This window comes from Ranitomeya imitator, chromosome 4 (genome assembly GCF_032444005.1).
Source record: "Ranitomeya imitator isolate aRanImi1 chromosome 4, aRanImi1.pri, whole genome shotgun sequence".
NCBI classification, from domain to species: domain Eukaryota; kingdom Metazoa; phylum Chordata; class Amphibia; order Anura; family Dendrobatidae; genus Ranitomeya; species Ranitomeya imitator.
This window is the reverse complement of record NC_091285.1, coordinates 278,730,952-278,746,504: the sequence shown is the minus strand read 5'-3', so window position 1 is coordinate 278,746,504 and position 15,553 is coordinate 278,730,952. Positions and strand designations below refer to the sequence as shown.

The 15,553-nt window shown below is 44.3% G+C and overlaps 1 protein-coding gene across 18 annotated transcripts in view; it reads right to left on the bottom strand.

The window, feature by feature from the left end:
- GRIP1 (glutamate receptor interacting protein 1) overlaps positions 1-15,553 on the bottom strand; it is an 859,437-nt gene that overhangs the window by 37,707 nt on the left and 806,177 nt on the right. For 10 of the 18 annotated variants that reach the window (XM_069764654.1, XM_069764661.1, XM_069764663.1 and 7 more), the window contains 3 exons: positions 8,204-8,273; positions 1,021-1,166; positions 189-333 (listed from right to left, as the gene is read on the bottom strand). In XM_069764654.1, coding sequence (XP_069620755.1) covers positions 189-333; positions 1,021-1,166; positions 8,204-8,273 — 361 coding nt within the window. Of the gene's footprint in view, positions 1-188; positions 334-844; positions 914-1,020; positions 1,167-8,203; positions 8,274-15,553 lie in introns of all 18 variants that reach the window. The other 8 variants (XM_069764651.1, XM_069764646.1, XM_069764647.1 and 5 more) reach the window with 1 other exon arrangement.

Sequence of the window (15,553 nt, the reverse complement as noted above, 5' to 3'; positions counted from 1 at the left end):
CTTACTTTTTCTATTTTTTGTCATTTAATAAAGTATATATCATTTTATGGGGGGGTTTTCTAATGATTCCAAACTCTACAGAATATCATAACAGACTGGCAATAAAGATTTCTCCAAAGTGGCACATAAATATAATAAAATAAATTGCATCCTGTCCAGACAGACAACCGGATAGACAGATATATTACCTTTCCGCTAGTCCACCTTTAGTAAGGCTTGAAATGATAATTGGGTCAAAAGGTTCTTCAGTGCCTGAAATTGTAATTCCCAGGGGCCCGCCGTACCTCTTCAGCTCCACTGTGTAAATTATGGCTCCGCTGCTCTCCTGCTCGTCTATAAGTGTGAAAATCGAGTCTCAGTTTCACTGCTGAGATAATTTGTAATTAACTACCGACACTTAGGAGATTAACTGCATTGCATCTTTATTAGTCAATATGTCATCCTTGTACACTGCGGCCAGACATTTAGGGTTACTGGGGCGATACATATTTTCTCCACTCGAGGATCTGGCAATCACTTACATACCCTGCTGGTCATTAAATCTCAGAATTTTCATGCTTACTGCCTTAATGTATTTCTAGGGAAAAAAAATGTTTGCATCTCTAGACGTCCCCAATGACCCATAAGGCCAAGGTCACTCATCGTTTAGTTTTGTATCGTGCATGCAGAACTACTTTTCCCATCAAATATAACAGAATCCATTACACAGATTCTGAGCTGACTCTAGCTGACTCTCCGACACAGACGCGAACATAGTCTTACGGTGGCAAAATCTGACATTATTGCTAAAATAAGAAAATACAAGGCTTATGTGTTATGTTAAGTAATCTTTGCACATATTTACAATCAAGGTAACTGCGGCCTTCTGGGTGACATCTGGGATAGGTTCCATCAATAGAAAGAACAGTCTGTTCTGAACCGGAATTATAGAGGAAAAAAACAACTTATCTTCTTTCATTTTCAGCCAAAAAAACAGTAGCAAAATAAAAACGCCATTGAGACATTGATCTGCTCACCCACCAGAGTTATCTTCATCTTTGCGTATCTTCAGCTTAACAAGCTCTTCACATTGCTGTAATATTTGTACTGCGTCTTCCATTGAGCAATTGTCTAGCCGGATGTTGTCTATGGCAAGAAGTTTATCGCCCAATTCCAGGGTGCCAGTGCTGTTTTTAAGAAGTCAGAGCTATTAATGTATTTATAACTTGCATTTCTCTTTAATTTTATGTACATCATATGAAGTCACATATACATTGGTGAAGCTTGATGAATTTTATTTTAGACTTAAATATAGTAAACATGATGCATAGACCATTCACTTTTTTTTCCCAAAAGCAGAGGTATATTTGCCCCAAAATGGCATTTCTTAAAGGGAAGGTACCGCGTTTGTAGATTATTAATTAATCAATGTAATGTAGCATAACATGCTGTTATAACCCAGATTTGAATGCATGTAAAACAGATTTCGTGTGATATATGAGTAGAAAGAATGCACTGGGGGCTGACATCTTGGTTTTGCAGCAGTAGCAGGGCACTATCAGTGTCAGATTACGGCACCCCATGGACATAGGAGACAATAGACCAGCGCTGACCCTATCTGTAACATTGCAGCAGCATTAGCAGTGAGCTGGGCACGCCTCTGTGGGCTGCACAACTCACTGCTGTAGGTGTGACTAGCTGCCATTTTATTAGAGCCCTGTGCTATCTGCCGAGCTCCACTTACTCTCTATCACAGGAGAGAAGAAGCCCTCACTGCTCCTCTGTACTCCAGGCACTGCAGGTTCTGGGCAGACATCCTCTGCTCTCACACGCTGCCCTGTGTGCTTCCCCCTGCTCTGTCTCCGCCTCCCACTTGCACAGAGTCCCAGTGATCTCCGGTAAACTGCACTCTCCCCCTGTGTCGCTCTCCCTCTCTGTGCGGCGTGGGGGGGTCTCTGTGCGGCATGGGGGGTCTCTGTGCGGTGTGGGGGGGTCTCTGTGCGGCGTGGGGGGATCTCTGTGCGGCATGGGGGGTCTCTGTGTGGCGTGGGGGGTCTCTGTGCGGCGTGGGGGGATCTCTGTGCGGCATGGGGGGTCTCTGTGTGGCGTGGGGGGGTCTCTGTGCGGCGTGGGGGGGTCTCTGTGCGGCGGTCTCTGTGCGTGTATGCAAGCATCGTCCGATGGGACTACAAGTCCCATCGGACGATGCCTGCTACAATGACAGTGATTGACACATTAGCCAATTATGGGACAGTAATAGTCCCATAATCCGGCTAATGTGTTGAATGAAAAAAAAAAAAAAAAATCCATACATACATGCTACATACATGCTACATACAATACATTACATACATACAGACATACAGTACATTAAACATAGATTTCATACTCACCATTACTTGTCACTTTGTTCCCCGAAGCCAGTGTCATCTGTAAAAAAAAATATTAAAAAAACAAACAACCAATATACTCCCTGTCCGCAGAAATCCACGAGTGTCCCACGGCGATCTCCCGTGGAGAGCAGCAGCATCAGATAATGCGACTGCTCTCTAGGGGCTCCAGGAACACAATGACAGCAGGAAGGTATCCTTCCACCACTGTATTCCTCCGCCACTGTAAAAAAAAAAGTTTTTTTTAACCCTTTCTTACTATTGGATTAATAACGGATAGGCGTCTTATTGACGCCTCTCCGTTATTAACCCGGCTTAATGTCACCTTACAATAGCAAGGTGACATTAACCCTTCATTACCCCATATCCCACCGCTACACGGGAGTGGGAAGAGAGGGGCTAAGTGCCGGAATTGGCGCATCTTACAGATGCGCCATTTCTGGGGCGGCTGCGGACTGGTATTTGTAGCCTGGTGGGGGGGGGGGGGGGGCAATATCCATGGCCCCTATCTAGGCTATGAATATCAGCCTGCAGCTGTCTGCGTAGCCTTTCTGGCTATAAAATATAGGGGGACCCCACGCAATTTTTTTTGGGGGGTCCCCCTATTTTAATAGCCAGTAAAGGCTATACAGACAGCTGCGGGCTGATATTCATAGCAGGCTACAGATATTGGCCCCCGGCCGTTGGCTTTCCCCCTCTGGCGCAGAAAATTGCACGGGCGCCCACGCGTTTTTTTTGTTTTTTTTTTAATTCAACCCTCATAAAGGCCTCTTTCACACTTGCGTCGGTACGAGTCCGTCGCTATGCGTCGGGCCGACGTACCGACGCACGTTGTGAAATTTGTGCCCGACGTGGGCAGCGGATGCAGTTTTTCAACACATCCACTGCCCATTCTGAAGTCTGGAAGGAGGGGGCGGAGTTTTGGCAGCGCATGCGCGGTAGAAAATGGCGGACGCGCTGGACAAAAAAAGTTCACTTGAACGTTTTTTCGTGCCGACGGTCCGCCAAAACACGACGGATCCGTTGCACGACGGACGCGACGTGTGGCCATCCGTCACGATCTGTCGCGAATACAAGTTTATGGGAAAAAAACGCATCCTGCGAGCACATTTGCAGAATCCGTTTTTTTTCCGCCAGATCCGTTTTTTCCACCGGATCCGTTTTTTCCCGCCGGATCCATTTTTTCCTGCTGGAGCCGTTAATTCCCGCCGGATCCGTTTTTTCCCGCCGGATCCGTTTTTTTCCACAATTTCCTTTTTTTTCTGCCAGATCAGGTTTTTTTTCCATCGGATCCTTTTTTTCCCGCCTGATCCGTTTTTTTCCACAATTTCCTTTTTTTTCTGTCAGATCAGTTTTTTTTCCATCGGATCCTTTTTTTTCCCGCCTGATCCGTTTTTTCCTGCCAGATCCGTTTTTTTCCACAATTTCCTTTTTTTTCTGCCAGATCAGTTTTTTTTCCATCGGATCCTTTTTTTCCCACCTAATCCGTTTTTTCCCGCCGGATCCGTTTTTTTTCCACAAGTTCCTTTTTTTTTATGCCAGATCAGTTTTTTCCGCCGGATCCGTTTTTTCACGCCAGATCCGTTTTTTTTCCACAATTTACTTTTTTTTCTGCCTGATCAGGTTTTTTTGGCCGGATCCATTATTTTCTCATTAAGTTGTATTAGCGCCGGATGGCCACACGTTTCATCCGTTTTTTGCAGGATCCGTCAAAACAGCTGTTCCCGCCGGACGGAAAACACATACAGAGGAACGGTTGAATCGCGATCTCACCCGCCGCTATTGCGGGCACGTCAGTCATGTTTTTTTTTATTGACAGATTGGGCGATTCTGAACGCGGCGATACTAAATATGTGTAGGTTTGATTTTTTTAATTGTTTTATTTTTGATGGGGCAAAAGGGGGGTGATTTAAACTTTAATTTTTTTTTTTTTTCATATTTTTAAAAACATTTTTTTTTACATTTGCCATGCATCAATAGCCTCCATGGGAAACTAGAAGCTGGCACAACTCGATCGGCTCAGCTACATAGCAGCGATCATCAGATTGCTGCTCCGTAGCTGAATTACAGGCTTACTATGAGCGCCGACCACAGGGTGGCGCTCACAGCAGGCCGGCATCAGTAGCTATAGAGGTCTCAAGGACCTCTATGGTTACCATCCTGACGCATCGCCAACCCCTGATCATGTGACGGGGGTGGACGATGCGCTCATTTCTGGCCGCGCGGCTGGAAGCGGTAGTTAACTGCCGCTGTCAGCATTTGACAGCGGCATTTAACAGGTTAATAGCGGCGGGTGAATTGCGATTTCACCTGCCGCTATTGCGCACACATGTCAGCTGTACAAAACAGCCGACATGTCGTGACTTTGATGTGGGCTCACCGCCGGAGCCCACATCAAAGGAGGAGACACGACATGCGCAGAACATGTTGCGTTTTTTACTGCGATGCGTTTTTCCCCCAGAAAAAACGCAACATATGCACAAAAAATGCGGAATGCATTATAAATGATGCATGCATTTTTAAATTGTTTTTATCACATTTTTATAGCGAACAAACGCAAAAAAATGCGAAAAATCCTGAACGTGTGCACACAGCCTCAATGTGTATCTCCCCATCACACTCCATATGTGTCTCACTCATACTTCATGCCTCTTTCTCTCCCATCAGTCACTCTTAGGCCGGGGACACACAGAACGTATAAAAAAACGGTCCGTTTTTGACGGACGAGAATCGCACAAATGTTACCAAAACAGTGATCCGTGTGCAGTGCGAGGATGCGATTTTCTCGCATCCAATGATCCGTGTGACATCCGTATGGCGTCCGTATGGTGAGATTTTCTCACACACTTGCAAAATGAGCAAATAATGGCTGAGCCTTTCCTGTCACCTGCCCAATGTCTGAGAATTTCTCGCACGTCACACTGATGGTCCGTGTGCTGTGCTATTTATTCTCACCCCCATAGACTTTCATTGGCGATTCTCGGCCGAGAAACACTGACAATCGCAGCATGCTGCGATTTCACTCGGATCCTGAATACGGCCGAGAGAATATCGGATGATGGGAGCTGCCCCATAGATTAACATTGGGACGAGCGCTATACGATTTTTTATCGCATTGCACTCGTCCGTATTGCGGTCTAGTGTGACCCTGGCCTTAGCCATACAATGCATCTCTCCCCTCCCTCCATAATGCCTGGCTATTCACTGCAGAGCTGGAGCTCCCAGACAGCTCCTAATGCTGCTCCATGCACACCACGTCTTCACTCTTCTTGGGTCCAGATGCTGCTGAGCCCACTGTGTTCTGCTCCTCTGATGCAGTAACTGCTGGTGATAGCAGGTCACACGACAGTCACACACAAAATGGCTCTGCCCTGTGATGCTGCTCTTCATTCTTACTGTTGGGGCAGTAACTGCTGACATCACCATTTCCCTCCCCTTTTGGGTGGTCTAATATCCCTGGGGCAGAGCTGCTAAATCTTACTATAGCTGCTTGAGGTCTAAAACGGAAAATGCTCCCCCTAGTGGTAAATATGTATATTTGTAGAAAAATATATAATATTTTTCATATAGAAATGTTTGCAAGCAGTGCAAACATTGCATTAATACATTTTAATTACTATTTTAAGCTTAATTTCACAAAAAAACAAAATACAAGAAAACTAGTGGCACCTTCCCTTTAATAAACGCACATTTAAAAGTGCTATCTAGATATAAACACACTCACATATATAAGTGTGTGTATGTACCAATGACCCAAAACACCCAGCCAGGGTAATCCAGTCCCAGACCTGAACCCAGTAGAAAATCTTTGGAGGGAGTTAAAACTCTGTGTCCCCCAGCAATATCCCCGAAATCCCTGCTGCAGTGTGTGCAAACTAGGTCAAGAACTACAGGAAACGTCTGACCTCTGTAATTGCAAACAAAGGTTTCTGTACCAAATATTAAATTCTGTTTTTCTTTTTATCAAATACTTATTTCATGTAATAAAATGCAAATTCATTATGTAAAAATCATACAATGTGATTTTCTGGATTTTTTTTTTTTTAAGATTCTTAACATCAAAATGAACAATGTAAATCAAAATTGGGGTGGAGGATGGACTCCTGAGTGATCTCCTGTTAGATCTGGATTAAAGCATCCGCCAACTCCTGGACAGTCTGTGGTGCAACGTGGTGTTGTTGGATGGAACGAGACATGATGTCCCAGATGTGCTCGATTGGATTCAGGTCTGGAGAACTGGCAGGTCAGTGCATAGCATCAATGTCTTCATCATGCAGGAACTGCTGGCACATTTCAGCCATATGAGGTCAAGCATTGTCATGCATCAGAGGGAACCCAGGGCCCACTGCACCTGTGTATGGTCTCACAATGGGTCTGAGGATCTCATCATGGTACCTAATGGCAGTCAGGGTACCACTAACTAGCACATGGACGGCTGTGTGGCCCTCCAAAGAAATGCCTCCCACACCATTACTGACCCTACTGCCAAACCGTCCATGATGGAGAAAATTGCAGGCAGCAGAATGTTCTCCACAGCGTCTACAGACTCTGTCACATGTGCTCAATGTGAACCTGCTCTCATCCATGAAGAGCACAGGGAGCCAATTTTGAATATGCCAATCTTGATGTGCTCTGACAAGTGTCAATGGTGTTGGGCTGTAACCACAACACCCAATTATGGATGTCAGGCTCTCATACCACCCTCATGGAGTCTGTTTCTGACAGTTTGAGCAGACACATGGGTGTTTGTGGCGTGCTGAAGGCATTTTCCAGAGCTCTGGCACTTCTCCTCCTGATCCTCCTTGTACAAAGGAGGATGTGGTAGTCCTGCTGCTTGGTTGTTTCCCTTATAAGGCCCCCTACATGTCTCTTTTTGTACTAGCCTGTCTCCTGGTATCTGCTCTATGCTCTGGACACTGTGCTGATAGACACAGCTACCTTTCTTGCCACAGCTTGCACTGATGTGCCATCCTGGATGAGCTGCACTACCTGAGCACCGTCTGTGCGTTGTACAGTAGACACTGCCTCATGCTACTGTACATCTAGGGGTGAGAGCAATGAGACAAAAATCTAAAAGTGATCAAAACAACAGCCAAAAAGGATGAGAACAGAGAAATGGTCTGTGGTCACCACCTGCAGAACTCTCTCCTTTATAGGGGTTCTCTTGCTAATTGCCTATGATTTCTACCTGTTGTCTGCTCCATTTGCACAACAGCAGGAGAAACTGATTCACAATCGGTATTGCTTCATAACTGGACAGGTTAATTTCACAGAAGTGTGATTGACATGAGGTTACATTATGTTGTTTAAGTGTTCCCTTTATTTTTTTTGAGCAGTGTATATGCACTTTATAATGTATGCATACATAGTACTTATTCTAGAATGCTGTTGAAAATTATTTTGTGTTTGTTTGGCCATGTGTCTAAAAAAGTAGCTCAACCTCATTCTTTTGAATAGAGCTAAACTGCAAACACCAGACACTACCCATAGAAAAGAGTGGGGTACTTTTTTACGGGAAAAATAAAGACCTATTTTTCTAAAAGCAAAGAACCTTTTTATACCTTAAAGGAAAGGAAAATATCTTTAAATCAGCTACTCAGAACATTTTCTTATATTATTGATTCACCCCAGTATAATGGTGACCATCCCATACATTTTTTTTATTTCCACTTATTTTCCCTCTAAATCTGTTATTGACATATTTTTAATCAGTGATGTCTACAATTTAACCACCTTGGTCCCAGAAACCAACTATCAGAATCACAGTGTACAATGTAAAGTGGAAGCACTCTTCTACTGGAAGAAAAAACCTGACTCTGTAGGACGACACTCACCGGTGGGCGACACTGCCTTTCTTTATATCTGAAATAACCAAATGATCGCCAGTTTTCCTGTTGGATGGAGCTGTAGGATACAACAAAAAGCAAAGTATTTATTAATTTTAAAAAATCCCAATTCCATTTATAGAATCAGCTTTTCCTTTTTAAAGACCTATTACTAACATTTTAGGAAACAAGGTATCTAATATGTGTCATAAAGTGGACATGGGTGGCAGGTAGTACTTTTAAGTGAAAGAGGAAAACTTACCTGGAAATTTTAAGGAAATTAAAGCTGAAATCTTCCATGGGTATTACCTTTATATCATAGCTGACACCCTTCTGTAACGCCTTTGATCGGTATTAGCACCAATAGTGGGTGTTAAACCACTTAGATAATGCTGTCAATAGCGACCCGTATTTAGATGGTTATCTGAGGAAGGGGGCTCACTTTTTAAGCCTCTTAAGTATTCAGGTAAGGTGACCTGTGAAGCCCTCTAAGATGCAGGGTTTAACAGAAGTAGCAGTGTAAAGGCCCCTTCCCATTAAAGGCCCCTTCACATTAAGCGACGCTGCAGCGATACCAACAACGATCCGGATCGCTGCAGCGTCGCTCTTTGGTCGCTGGAGAGCTGTCACACAGACAGCTCTCCAGCGACCAACGATCCCGAAGTCCCCGGATAACCAGGGTAAACATCGGGTAACTAAGCACAGGGCCGCGCTTAGTAACCCGATGTTTACCCTGGTTACCAGCGTAAAAGTAAAAAAAAAAAAACACTACATACTTACCTACCGCTGTCTGTCCCCGGCGCTGTGCTTCTCTGCACTCCTCCTGCACTGACTGAGCACAGCGGCCGGAAAGCAGAGCGGTGACGTCACCGCTCCGCTTTCCGGCTGACCGACGCTCACAGCCAGTACAGGAGGAGTGCAGAGAAGCACAGTGCCGGGGACAGACAGCGGTAGGTAAGTATGTAGTGTTTGTTTTTTTTTACTTTTACGCTGGTAACCAGGGTAAACATCGGGTTACTAAGCGCGGCCCTGCGCTTAGTTACCCGATGTTTACCCTGGTTACCAGTGAAGACATCGCTGGATCGGTGTCACACACGCCGATCCAGCGACGAAATAAAGTTCTGGACTTTGTTCAGCGACCAACGATCTCCCAGCAGGGGCCTGATCGTTGGTCGCTGTCACACATAACGATTTCCTTAACGATATCGTTGCTACGTCACAAAAAGCAACGATATCGTTAACGATATCGTTATGTGTGAAGGTACCTTAAGGCCAGCTGTAGACGAGCTTATGAAAACTTGCCCAAGTTTCATCCAGAAAACTCTGAAGACTTTTTTTAAATTTTCACTCGTGTGTCATCATTGTGTCTATTTTTGACGTTCGGGTGACATCCATGTGCTATCAGTTTTCATACATCTACATTAAAAATGTACATAATCACATAGTTTCCTAGATTCATAACAGAATCAGTAGAAATCAGACGACACTCTGATGGTGGGTGTGGGACTTGACTTTTGTTAACTTGTATGGCTGAGTCTCATTGAAGACTCGGATGAAAGTAGTGCACGCTGCGCTTCTTCTCTTACGGACAGTCGGGTTGAGAGACAAATCGTTCATCTGAACAGTACTATTGAATAATGGGTCAGATTTATACCCTTGTTTGCATGAGCCCTAACATTGCCAGATCTAATATCCTGCAGTACAGGAGTTTTGAAGGATAATAGATCAGCAATCAGGCAAGTAAAAGTCGCATGTAGAGACTATGCAAACCAAAAAAAAAGCAAAATATAGTATGAAAAAAATGAAAACATATTTTACCATTAAAATCTCTGTTATATGTAAAAACAAAATGAACAAAAAAAGTACACCTATGGCATCGCCGCATCCAGAACGATCCAAGATATAAAACTGCACAACTACCCGTACGTTGAACACAGTGAAAAAGAACGTGAAGCATGTAGCTATCCATATTACTGAGACACAAAAAATGGAATAAAGCGTGATCAAAAGTCATATAGAAAAAAAAGGGTATCACTGAAAATGTCATCTTCCAATTATTCCTATTTGCGGCCCACTTTAGTAGCCAAGTTTGAGAACCTGGTACATTGTGTACAGTGGTATATGGATGCTCATAATGCGGTCTTTGATATTGTACATGGAAGAGATAACAACCCCTTTTATTATAGTAGTTATTATAACCATGCCTAAAACAAACGTGTACGAGTTTTAAAGTTGTGGAGTCTAGATAATGGCATATTCTGGGCCCGGTAGACATAGCGGAGCACCAGGGAATACTAGTCTCAGTATTTCTTGTCTGTAACATGGCTCGTACAGCAGCAAATTGGAAGAAAAGCACTAAAAAATAACAGTATATAATGTATATTAATCATTATGACCCTGCATACACTTCTATAACAGCCTGAACATGTACTGTATATACCAATTAGATAAAATGTAGGCTTCTGCCAACAACTCTTAACTATATGGTGAAAAGCAAGAAATTGATGCAAAAATTAAGCTGCAAACAGAAGTAAATGTTGTGATAGGAGCCTCAGATAACATATGTGAGTCTGTAAAAACGCAAAATACATCTGCGCTTGTCTGCCAAATGAAGAATCTGCTCGTCAAAATGACAGCCTCTATTTGTACCAACAAGCTGTTGTGCTACATATCCCCGCAGTGTGTGGGCCCAGTGACTTTAATGGCTTGTTAGCCATGCCAGCTTCCTACGATGCCCACTGGGAAATAACCTGAGAGCTCCTAACCTGACATTATCTCCTTCCGTTAAGTGAAAAAAAGACAGCAGTAACTTAACTTAAACCTCTCCGACCTATATCTATTTCCAGCAGCTGACCCCATATCCATCCATAATTCATGAGTCCTTATTATACACATACTGTGCTTTTAGCTATGCATTTGTAAGTAACTTCCAATGTCTTATATTCAGCAGTTTGATCATTTAAATTAATGCCATTACTGTCCCATATAACACTTGTCTACAGCTAATCTATGCAATGTGTCACAAGGCCCCGGGGGGATGTTCTGTCTCTGTATAGGAAAGTAAACATCTATATTAATATATTAACATTTCCACCAGGTATAAAACAGCATTGACCCTTCTTATATTGGACAATAACAGTGACGGTCAAAGTGATATTTGCCAGATCTGTGCCTCCAGAGACATATCTAGGAGATGGCTTGCAGATAATCGACAAGTATTAATGCAATATGGTGGAATAATATACAAGTGAAAAGGCTCTTGAAAATCATGTCACTTATGTTCAGCGTTCTGGTGTATTTTACATAACATTTTACTGATAATTGTTATAGCATACTTTGTCAAATGACCTTTTAGAATAAGCCGACCCACGTATGTACATCAGGAATAAGACAATTTTTGACCATTACATAACTTGTATACTGGATTTTCACCAGTTTCCTCTTCTGCGGGCTCTCTAATTTTCAGTTCTCTCTGAGCTAGTGGATGGAGACTAGCTGCTATGATGTCTCCTATACACAGTACCCAGAAATGTGAATATGAATCCAGCATTGAGGTGAAATACTGTATTTACTTGTGTATAAGTCAACCCGAGTAAAAGCCGAGGCACCCAATTTTGCCTCGAAAAACGGAAAAACGTATTGACTCAAGTATAATCCGGGTATGCATTGTTCCCTAATCCCCATCCTTGTATGCATGGTTCCTCCTCCCCATCCTTGTATGCATGGCTCCTCATCCCCATCCATGTATGCATGGTTCCTCCTCCCCATCCATGTATGCATGGCTCCTTATTCCCATCTTTGTATGCATGGCTCCTTATCCCCATCCTTGTATGTATGGCTCCTTTTCCCACATCCTTGTATGCATGGTTCCTCCTCCCCATCCTAGTCTGCATGGTTCCTCCTCCCCATCCTTGTATGCATGGCTCTGTATTCCCATCTGTGTATGCAAGGCTCCTTATTCACATCTTTGTATGCATGGCTCATTATTCCCATCCTTGTCTGCATGGCTCTTTATTCCCATCCTTGTATGAATGGCTCTTTATTCCCATCCTTGTATGAATGGCTCCTTATTCTCATCCTTGTATGTATGGCTCCTTATCCCCATCCTTCTATGCATGGTTCCTCCTCCCCATCCTTGAATGCATGGCTCCTTATTCCCATCCTTGTATGTATGGCTCCTTATCCCCATCCTTGTATGCATGGTTCCTCCTCCCCATCCTTGTCTGCATGGCTCCTTATTCCCATCCTTGTATGCATGGCTCCTTATCCCCATCCTTGTATGCATGGTTCCTCCTCCCCATCCTTGTCTGCATGGCTCCTTATTCCCATCCTTGTATGCATGGCTCCTTATCCCCATCCTTGTATGCATGGTTCCTCCTCCCCATCCTTGTATGCATGGCTCCTTATTCCCATCCTTGTATGCATGGCTCCTTATTCCCATCCTTGTATGCATGGCTCCTTATTCCCATCCTTGTATGCATGGCTCCTTATCCCCATCCTTGTATGTATGGCTCCTTATCCCCATCCTTGTATGCATGGCTCCTTATTCCTATCCTTGTCTGCATGGTTCCTCCTCCCGAAACACAGCTGAAGGAGGGTATATACAATAATGCTGCTCTTTGTACCTATGTGCTTTTGCTCAGAGGTATCACCTCAAAACAATATTATCAACTGTATCTGCAAAAGTCACAAACAGTGCACCACATAGTATGGAACAGTCTCACCCGTTCTTGAAGAAGCCATACACAGGGTGCACGCCACCACTCAGTCATTCAGGAGGATTCAGAAAATTCAGTATCACACTCCATAGACCATCTCTTACTCAGGACCACCTCCCTACGCGTTTCATTCCTGGAAAAGGAACTCATCAGGGGATCTGAAGGTCAGGTAGCGGTCTGTATGATGGAATACCCAGCCATCAATACTTTCTCTCCTGGGTGGAAACTACAGCGACATCTCTCAGATATCAAGCTAATATGTCCTCTCCTTGATTACCTGCTGAGCCATCACCAATCAGCAAACAGCATCCGGCGCTCAGCAGGTGTGGATTAATTAATTATCCTTAACGCATGAGGCCCGAGGTTCACCGCCCGCATGTGACACGTGCATACTCAATGTCCACATGTTTCTGGCACTCACCTCTAAGCTACATGTGTATTCATTGATGGCGTTTCAGTGGGGAATATCGCATTTCACCATGTGGAACGCATGCTCCCGGCCTGCCGGCGCCGGGTCTGATGACTTCCGGTTACAACACATCCGGTTACTTCACCGCTGAGCGGCTCCCCACATGTACGAGAGCTACACTTCACAGAGTCTACTGCGCATGCGCGAGCGGTGCGACATGGAAGCCCATACAAATCGCAGGCATCCATGCTCCATCACCCACACACACTGCACGAGCCACTGCGCATGCACTAGCGGCGTGAAAAAAGCACCGCAGATATAATTATAACCCCTCCTATCTAGGGGGCCAATGCATATGCTCATGCAATGTGATGGCGAAACCACACCGCATATATAGATAAGGTGTTACCTCACCGCATACAGTACGAGAACGGGACCACAATGCTTGTGTCCCCCCTCCTATAGCTCTCCGTGCGCTCGCCATCCCTAATGAATAAAAAGAACTCATTCTGTCGCAATAATAAAAATGGTGTCCAACCTATTATATTTTAAACAAAAAGAGCATTCCAATATAACACTTAATCCACCAGAATTATCTGCATCAATACAAAGTTGATACAGTCATTATGGGACATTAATACGGTTATGTCCAAGAATTTTGGCATCGCGGGCCCTTCAGAGAATGGGCCACAGTGCCCAAGAAAAGTGATTGATATATTCAAGCGCTGTTGAAAAGCATTTCAGGTGGTTCCAAATTACCACATAAACAGACAAACACCAACCTAAAAGGAAAAAAGGGGGGGAAAAAGGGGGGTTGGATGGGGGAAAAAGGGGGGGGGGGAGGGGGGGGGGGGGGAAAAAGAGCAAAGAAAGGGGGGGGGGGGGGGGGGGAATTTTTTCATTTCTTCAATTCAAAAATTCTGTTCAAAATTACGGCACCAGTCTCCAACAGAATTTCCCACTGCCACATGAAAAAGGAAGAAGGGTAAGATAGTTGTAAATAAAGCAGCCTATGGGCACCCTCTCGCTGTTCCCTGTTCTACATACACCCTACCTAACAGCGGAGGTTGGCACCCTAGACCTGCGCAGTGGCGCCCCCACTCGTCGGCGGCTCACCCTCACTATAATACCCTATCACGCCCTCAATCTTTCAGAGAAAAGAGGTAAAGGAGAGTTGTTCATTAAGTTCTGCAGGGTAGATGGATCCCATTTTGTATATCCATCTGGTTTCGTGTTGGAGGATCACTTTATCCCAATCACCACCCCGTACAGGTTTAGGAACCTTTTCCATGCCCATAAACCTAACAGCCGTCAAATCTCCCCCATGGACCGAATTTATATGTCTTGCTAGAGGGGTGTCTCTCTTCTTCACTATGTCCCTCAAATGCTCTCCTACCCTCTTTCTCAGTTCCCTGATTGTCTTACCAACATATATAAGATTGCAATTACAGATTGCCCTATATATAACTCCTTCGCTTCAACAATTGATAAAGGATCTAATTTCAAATTTTTCAAGGTTGTTTGTAGAAAAGAAAAAACTGCCAACCTCAATGTTTTTGCATGCTACACATCCACTACATCTAAAGCACCCAACTACATTGGAAGTTAACCAGGATATAAATTCGGTCCATGGGGGAGATTTGACGGCTGTTAGGTTTATGGGCATGGAAAAGGTTCCTAAACCTGTACGGGGTGGTGATTGGAATAAAGTGATCCTCCAACACGAAACCAGATGGATATACAAAATGGGATCCATCTACCCTGCAGGACTTAATGAACAACTCTCCTTTACCTCTTTTCTCTGAAAGATTGAGGGCGTGATAGGGTATTATAGTGAGGGTGAGCCGCCGACGAGTGGGGGCGCCACTGCGCAGGTCTAGGGTGCCAACCTCCGCTGTTAGGTAGGGTGTATGTAGAACAGGGAACAGCGAGAGGGTACCCATAGGCTGCTTTATTTACAACTATCTTACCCTTCTTCCTTCTTTTTTCATGTGGCGGTGGGAAATTCTGTTGGAGACTGGTGCCGTAATTTTGAACAGAATTTTTGAATTGAAGAAATGAAAAAATCCCCCCCCCCTTTTTTTGCTCTTTTTTTGCTCTTTTTTTCCTCTTCCCCCCCCCCCTTTTTCCCCCCCCTTCCCCCCCCCCCTTTTCCACCCCTTTTTTCCTTTTAGGTTGGTGTTTGTCTGTTTATGTGGTAATTTGGAACCAGCTGAAATGCTTTTCAACAGC